Source organism: Doryrhamphus excisus, chromosome 23 (assembly GCF_030265055.1).
Source record: "Doryrhamphus excisus isolate RoL2022-K1 chromosome 23, RoL_Dexc_1.0, whole genome shotgun sequence".
In the NCBI taxonomy this organism is placed as follows: domain Eukaryota; kingdom Metazoa; phylum Chordata; class Actinopteri; order Syngnathiformes; family Syngnathidae; genus Doryrhamphus; species Doryrhamphus excisus.
Window position 1 is genome coordinate 7,940,858 of NC_080488.1, and position 8,554 is coordinate 7,949,411.

The 8,554-nt window shown below is 41.1% G+C and overlaps 1 protein-coding gene across 1 annotated transcript; it reads left to right on the plus strand.

Moving 5' to 3' along the window:
- Nucleotides 1–5: 5 nt before the first annotated feature.
- Nucleotides 6–5,075, plus strand: nsdhl (NAD(P) dependent steroid dehydrogenase-like). The gene is made up of 7 exons (XM_058063765.1): nt 6–176; nt 251–412; nt 514–660; nt 1,736–1,864; nt 2,888–3,030; nt 4,165–4,267; nt 4,342–5,075. The coding sequence occupies exons 1-7, from the start codon at nt 156–158 to the stop codon at nt 4,672–4,674; spliced, it is 1,038 nt and encodes a 345-aa protein (XP_057919748.1). The 5' UTR covers nt 6–155; the 3' UTR covers nt 4,675–5,075.
- The last annotated feature ends 3,479 nt before the right edge of the window (nt 5,076–8,554 follow it).

The window sequence follows — 8,554 nt, forward strand, 5'->3', positions numbered from 1 at the left end:
TTTCACTCAGCTGATTCACTCAGGTAAAATAGCGCGCATGGTACCTGTTAAACTAACTTTAAATGAAGTATTACTCACTCATGCGTGGCTAACACTTGTATATTTGAAGTTATTTCCTCTGTTTTCGTACCGTGGTTACTTTTGAGCTGTTCACAATGGCCACTCGTGTTCGACCAGTGAGTATAAAAAAATATTTTTAAAGATATTGCTGTAACGGGCGTCAATGATGAGCACATTGCTTGTTGTTTAGAGTAATAAACGCTGTGCAGTCATCGGTGGATCAGGGTTCCTGGGCAGACACTTGGTAGAGAAGCTCCTGGATCGTGGCTACACAGTATCCGTGTTTGACATCCGACAGACCTACGAGCTACCCGGTGTCGCCTTCTACCAGGGAGACCTCTGTGACATACAGGTGAGGCTTCAATCATCATGGTAGACCACTGGTTTATTATCACATTCACACTCTCACAATGGAAGCATGACTCTTGTTTTTTAATGGTTCTTTTGCTTCAGGCTCTGCTACCAGCACTGAAGGGTGTGTCTCTTGTTTTCCACTGCGCTTCTCCATCACCTGCTAGTGATGACAGAAGACTTTTTGAAAGAGTCAACATTCAGGGCACAAGGACTGTCATTCAGGCGTGTGCTGAAGCTGGAGTACAGGTGAGATCAGCACCTGTACTTTAAATCGTAAATGTCGTAAAGTTCGGCACGGTGGTTAAGTGGTTAGCGTGCAGACCTCACAGCGAGGAGACCAGTGTTCAATTCCACCCTCGGCCATCTCTGTGTGGAGTTTGCATGTTCTCCCCGTGCATGCGTGGGTTTTCTCGACAAGCGGTAGAAAATGAATGAATTATTAGAGCCCTCTAGACATAAAATAACACCCCTATAGTCATCTTTGCACTCATTTTATCCTATATAGTAGACATTCATTCATTAATTTCTACCACTTATCCTCATGAGGGTCGCTGAGGGTTCAATTCCACCCTCGGCCATCTCTGTGTGGAGTTTGCATGTTCTTCCCATGCATGCGTGGGTTTTCTCCGGGTACTCCGGTTTCCTCCCACATTCCAAAAAAAACATGCTAGGTTAATTGGCTACTCCAAATTGTCCATAGGTATGAATGTGAGTGTGAATGGTTGTTTGTCTATATGTGCCCTGTGATTGGCTGGCCACCAGTGCAGGGTTTACCCTGCCTCACGCCTGAAGACAGCTGGGATAGGCTCCAGCACCCCCGCGACCCTTGTGACGACAAGCGGTAGAAAATGAATGAATTATTAGAGCCCTCTAGACATAAAATAACACCCCTATAGTCATCTTTGCACTCATTTTATCCTATATAGTAGACATTCATTCATTAATTTCTACCGCTTATCCTCATGAGGGTCGCTGAGGGTTCAATTCCACCCTCGGCCATCTCTGTGTGGAGTTTGCATGTTCTTCCCGTGCATACGTGGGTTTTTTCTGGGTACTCCGGTTTCCTCCCACATTCCAAAAAAAAACATGCTAGGTTAATTGGCTACTCCAAATTGTCCATAGGTATGAATGTGAGTGTGAATGGTTGTTTGTCTATATGTGCCCTGTGATTGGCTGGCCACCATTCCAGGGTGTACCCCGCCTCTCGCCTGAAGACAGCTGGGATAGGCTCCAGCACCCCCGCGACCCTCGTGAGGATAAGCGGTAGTAAATGAATTAATTAATTAATAAATGTTCTAACTGGCTTGTTTTTTTTTGTCAGAAATTGGTGCTGACCAGTAGTGCCAGTGTGGTCTTTGAGGGGGTCCACATAAAGAACGGCAGAGAAGATTTACCATATGCCAAGAAGCCTATCGACTACTACACGGAGACCAAGATTGAACAAGAGAAGGTCGGAGACACAATGAAACAATTCACACACACATAATAGTGTAGATAGTGTGTTTGTAGCACATTTTTACCTAATAGTAGCTTGCTCCTGTCACGTATAGAGGATCTTTGATGAGAGATTTTTCAGTAGATCAGGGGTCTCAAACTCTATTTACCTGGGGGCCACTGGAGCTAGGGTCTGGGCAAGGCTGGGCCGCATCAGGTTTAAAAAACAAAAACACATTTATTAAAAACAGAAAACTATAATAAACTATAAAAATGAATAAATAAACAAATCAAGAATAAAGAAAATCAATCAATCAGTAATAAATAAATATAATAATAATAATAATAAAACTGCAAATAATAAAAACTTAAGAAACCACATATAGTTGGTGGGTAGACAAATTATTTTTTTCAGATTAAAATGAACAAAGCATTATTAGAGCCCTGTAGACATGACAAAACACGACTATAGTCACATTTATACTTTTTTTATTTACAACATATTGCGCAACTGCAGGGTCTTGAGACACATGCTAACTCGCAAACTAGAGAGCTAGCGACCTAAACGGTAGCCTTCAAGTTATTTCCTTAACTTAAATAGCCAAAAACTTACCACTTCCACACAGATAGGGAGGATAACTATTAACAGTTATTTAACCTTTAACATGAACATTAATCAAACGTAATAATTTTTTCTGGGTACATGATACCATACAGCATCCATATCAAACTTGCGCGGGCCGCACTAACATTAAACTTTCATATCAAGGCGGGGGCCTCAAACTAGTGTCCTGTGGGCCACATTTGGCCCGCGGGCTGCGTGTTTGAGACCCCTGCAGTAGATTTTGACACGTCTTTAATATCTGCAAAGCACCCCTGTCACAGGATCTTTGGATAGCTTTTTAAAAACAATATCCATGTCCAGCATGAATAAAATAAAAAGTTGACAACACAAATTAAAAATAGAATTATCCCGAGGAAGAATCCTGCCACAATGTCACACTAATTTAAATAATATTTTTGTATATGCGTGTCCCAGTTGGTCCTGGAGGCTTGTGACAAGCAGAAAGGTTTCCTCACAGTTGCCATCCGACCTCATGGCATCTTTGGACCCCGGGACCCGCAGCTGGTCCCCATCCTGGTGGACACAGCTCGCAGGGGCAAGATGAAGTTCATCATTGGGTGAGTCGGCGTGATGGCGTGCATGCAGGATATCATTATGAACGATTAAAAGATCTTATAAGGGGTAGTAAGCGGCAGCCATATAGAGGATCTTTGACTAGTGTAGTAGGTTTTTTTTTTTTTGAAACCACCAGTTCCCCATCTAGAGGATCAATGTCTACCAGTTTTGCATGGGATTTTTAAAAACAGCAGAGCACTCCTGTCACATAGAGGATCTTTGACAAGCTTTTTTCCAGTTGATGCCTATAAACAACAGAGCACATGTGTATATATATACTGTATATATGATATCTTTGGCTAGCTTTGAAACCATCACAACTCATTTAGATGATCTTTGACTATTCAATAAACCACTTTAGTGCTCCTGTCCCATATTTTTGTTTTATTGGCAACCAGGCACTCCTGTGATCTATAGAATATCTTTGGCTAGCACTTTTACAGTAGGTTTTTGAAATCACCAGAGCACTCCTGTCACATGTAGAGGATCTTTGACTAGCTTTTTTCCAGTTGATACATATATACTGTATATATGATATCTTTGGCTAGCTTTGAAACCATCACAACTCATATAGATGATCTTTGACAATCCTTAAAACCACTTTAGTGCTCCAGTCCCATATAGAGAGTATTTTTTTGTTTTATTGGTATGGGATTCTTAAAAACAGCAGAGCAACCCTGTCACATAGAGGATCTTTGACTAGCTTTTTTCCAGTTGATGCCTATAAACAACAGACCACATATACATATATACTGTATATATGATATTTTTGGCTAGCTTTGAAACCATCACAACTCTCTTGTCCCATATAGATGATCTTTGACTATTCTTAAAACCACTTTAGTGCTCCTGTCTCATATAGAGAGTATTTTTTTTGTTTTATTGGCAACCAGGCACTCCTGTGATCTATAGAATATGTTTGGCTAGCACTTTTACAGTAGGTCCTTGAACTCACCAGAGCACTCCTGTCACATATTGAGGATCTTTGACTTGCGTTTTTCAATAAGTACTTGAAATTACCAGACAAATAGCGGATCTTTGACTTGTGTTTTTTGTTTTTTTTGCCATAGATCTACGCTACTCTTATTAAAATCAAGATTTGATGATGTGTTTGTTTGATTTTATATGTTTCCCAGTGACGGCACCAACCTGGTGGATTTCACATTTGTGGAGAACGTGGTTCATGGACACATCCTAGCTGCTGAGCACCTGAGGCCGGACTCTCCCATTTGTGGAAAAGTCAGTCGGAAATGTAAAATAATAGTTGTTGTTAAAAGACCCCTTACTGAACTAAATTATGAATATACTTTCAGCCTTACCATATCACCAACGATGAACCGATTCGCTTTTGGGACTTCATGTCGGACATGTTGGTCGGTCTGGGTTACGCCGCTCCACGCTACCACCTCCCTTACAATTTTGTGTACGGACTCGCCCTCCTGCTTTGGCTGCTGGCTCTGTTGCTACGTCCTCTTGTGTCTTTTAAGCCCACTTTCACACCAATGAGGGTCGCTCTGGCTGGAACCCACCACTACTACAGCTGTGAGCGGGCAAAGCAGGACATGGGCTATAAACCTGTCGTCGGCCTAAAGGAGGGGATCGAACGCACGGTGCAAAGCTATCCTCATCTCAGACGCAGTGCTTGATAGAGTGGAGTAGTAGTCGTAATAACTAAGATTTGGATTTGATTTGGAGCGCTTGTGTGCCTTTTGAATTGTAATGTAATATTTTCACCAGCAGATGGCAGTAATTAACCCTTTCAGACGATAACCAAAAATTATACATACAGTATGTATGTTTCACACAAAGTATTAACCAACACTATGTGGTTGAATGTATTTAGCTCAGGAAAAGAAAAAGCCCAAATTATTCTTACCCTAATGGAAGTTAAACCATAATAAACACCATTGCTGCCAGTCAAAAGAGAGCCATGTTTTTAGTTTTTTTAATATTTGGGTAACACTTTTTACAGTAGTTAATAAGGAATGAGCCTACCTAACTACCTATACAGTCAGGAGATCGGGGAGATCTCCGTTTGGGCATCTGTGTGGAGTTTGCATATTCTCCGTACTCCGGTTTCCTCCCACATTCCAAAAACATGCTAGGTTAATTGGCGACTCCAAATTGTCTGGGATAGGCTCCAGCACCCTTGTGATGACAAGCGGTAGAAAATGAAAGAATTATTAGAGCCCTCTAGACATAAAATAACACCCCTATAGTCATCTTTGCACTCATTTTATCCTATATAGTAGACATTAATTCATTAATTTCTACCGCTTATCCCAGGGGTGGGCAAACTTTTTGACTCGCGGGCCGCATTAATTTAACAAAATTGACGGGGGGGATTATGTAGTATTTTACACGTAACAGTCCATTTTTACACCTATATTTTTACACATATTTTACATGTAAAAGTGTCATGCAATCTGCTATATGTGCACTTTGAAATCATTTATTTGATGTAAAGTGTGTTATAAATGTATTATTATTATTGTTATTTTTATTAGAATTATTATTATTATTAGTTATAGTAATGTTAATATATTATTATTATTATTTGTTAATATAATAATATTATTACCATTATTATATTAATATTATTAACAACAATATTAATATAATAGTAGTATTATTATCATTATTGACAACATTATTATTATTATTATTATTATTATTATTATTATTATTATTACTATTACTATTACTATTATTGTGCTTGTGCTCCTTTTTCCAGGAGTATTTTGTAAACAACAGACCACATCAAATAACGAAATTGATAAAGCAGCTACCTCAACCATCAAAAAGTTGGCACAAGCCACGATGCCAGGTTGTATGTTGAGTTTAAATGAAATACTTTGGAAAAAATAGGCGGGCCATATTGAAACACTTGGCGGGCCGGATGTGGCCCCCGGGCCGTAGTTTGCCCACCCCTGGCTTATCCTCATGAGGGTCGCAGGGGTTGCTGGAGCCTATCACAGCTGTCTTCAGGCGAGAGGCGGGGTACACCCTGGACTGGTCGCCAGCCAATCACAGGGCACATATAGACAAACAACCATTCACACTCACATTCATACCTATGGATAATTTGTTTCTGAATCCAAACAGCTTGCAAGGCAAAAGTCTGAGTCCAAGTGGCGTGACTGGAGCCCACACCACTGGGGTCGACTCAACTAGAGGATGTTTTGTTCCCAACTAAAAAAGACGTTTGGTTTCAAATTGCGTGTCGAAAGGCTTGGTGGCACCCAGTGCCGTGTCCTCAAGCTAGCCGGAGCATTTCCTCCTGTCACTCACACACATCAGTTACCCGGAAGGGAAAAAAAGAGAGGTCGTCATTCATTTTCTACCACTTATCCTCCAGAGGGTCGCAGGGGGTGCTGGAGCCTATCCCAGCTGTCTTCATGAGGATAAGCGGTAGAAATTAATGAATGTATGTCTACTATATAGGATAAAATGAGTGCAAAGATAACTATAGGGGTGTTATTTATGTCTAGAGGGCTCTAATAATTCATTCATTTTCTACCGCTTGTCGTCACAAGGGTGCTGGAGCCTATCCCAGCTGTCTTCATGAGGATAAGCGGTAGAAATTAATGAATGTGTGTCTACTATATAGGATAAAATGAGTGCAAAGATAACTATAGGGGTGTTATTTTATGTCTAGAGGGCTCTAATAATTCATTCATTTTCTACCGCTTGTCATCACAAGGGTGCTGGAGCCTATCCCAGCTGTCTTCATGAGGATAAGCGGTAGAAATTAATGAATGTATGTCTATTATATAGGATAAAATGAGTGCAAAGATAACTATAGGGGTGTTATTTATGTCTAGAGGGCTCTAATAATTCATTCATTTTCTACCGCTTGTCGTCACAAGGGTGCTGGAGCCTATCCCAGCTTTCCCAACCGTGCAGCCCAGCCTTCAGCTTACACTTTACTATTAACATTTTCATCCTCATCTCCACATGACTGATTTTTGCATTTTTGTCATTCCATGTTGACGACATCAAGGGAAAATAACTCCAGGAGTAGAATGAGGCATGATTCACTGCTGGTATTGGACCCACAGGCCAAGGCCGTCTGACTGGTTCACGGCATAAGGGGAGGGGAAAAAAAGGGATCTAGTTGAGACAATACATGGGAGCATTTACATGTGCCAAGGTGCTCGCCTTAGTGAAACTCGCTCTTGCCATGATTATGTTGCGAAATCAGTTCACACCCTGTTAGTATTTTTGGTTTGCTTTTGCACTAAAAGATGCTCTATGTTACATTTCCTACTTTCAGGCGTATGTGAGGTAAAAGTACCATATCATGAGGTTGGTGTGTTTTTTTTTTTTTTACTTATCCTACTTTCTTTTTTTATGCTGACCTCCCTTTATTTTGGGTAGGAGAACTTCACAAGATTTCCACAAACGCGTCACAACTTCGGGAAGTCCATATATGGTAACTTGTGTTGATCAGCAACTGCTGTTCAGTACTGTTTTTTTATTTTTTTATTAATATAAAATATCATCCAGAAAGCTTTTTCTGAAGTATGTACAGTCGTCTCTCACCACTTTGTGGTTCAAATTTGTTGGCTTCACTATATCGTTTTTTATAATAATAATAATCATTCATTCATTCATTTTCTACCGCTTTTCCTCACGAGGGTCCCGGGGTAACCCCTGGACTGGTGGCCAGCCAATCACAGGGCACATTTGGAATTGAACCCTGGTCTTATTAATAATACTACTACTACTAATAATAATAATGCTGTTTTAGGGCGGCACGGCGGTCTAGTGGTTAGCGCGCAGACCTCACAGCTAGGAGACCAGGGTTCAATTCCACCCTCTGCCATCTCTGTGTGGAGTTTGCATGTTCTCCCCGTGCATGCGTGGGTTTTCTCCGGGTACTCCGGTTTCCTCCCACATTCCAAAAACATGCTAGGTTAATTAGCGACTCCAAATTATCCATAGGTATGAATGTGAGTGTGAATGGTTGTTTGTCTATATGTGCCCTGTGATTGGCTGGCGACCAGTCCAGGGTGTACCCCGCCTCTCGGCCGAAGACAGCTGGGATAGGCTCCAGCACCCCCGCAACCCTCAGGAGGATAAGCGGTAGAAATTAATGAATGAATGTCTACTATATAGGATAAAATGAGTGCAAAGATGACTATAGGGGTGTTATTTTATGTCTAGAGGGCTCTAATAATTCATTCATTTTCTACCGCTTGTCGTCACAAGGGTGCTGGAGCCTATCCCAGCTGTCTTCGCACAAGAGGCAAGGTACACCCTGGACTGGTGGCCAGCCAATCACAGGGCACATATAGACAAACAACCATTCACACTCAACATTCATACCTATGGACAATTTGGAGTCGCTAATTAACCTAGCATGTTTTTGGAATGTGGGAGGAAACCGGAATACCCGGAAAAAAACCCACGAATGCACGGGAAGAACATGCAAACTCCACACAGAGATGGCCGAGGGTGGAATTGAACCCTGGTCTTTAATAATAATAATACAATAATAATGCTGTTTTATATTTGAATACT

Coding starts and splice junctions, on each gene's coding strand:
- nsdhl (XM_058063765.1), top strand. CDS start 156: ATGGCCACTCGTGTTCGACCA. Junction 177..250: donor TGGCCACTCGTGTTCGACCA/GTGAGTATAAAA, acceptor CTTGTTGTTTAG/AGTAATAAACGCTGTGCAGT. Junction 4,268..4,341: donor ACTCTCCCATTTGTGGAAAA/GTCAGTCGGAAA, acceptor ATATACTTTCAG/CCTTACCATATCACCAACGA.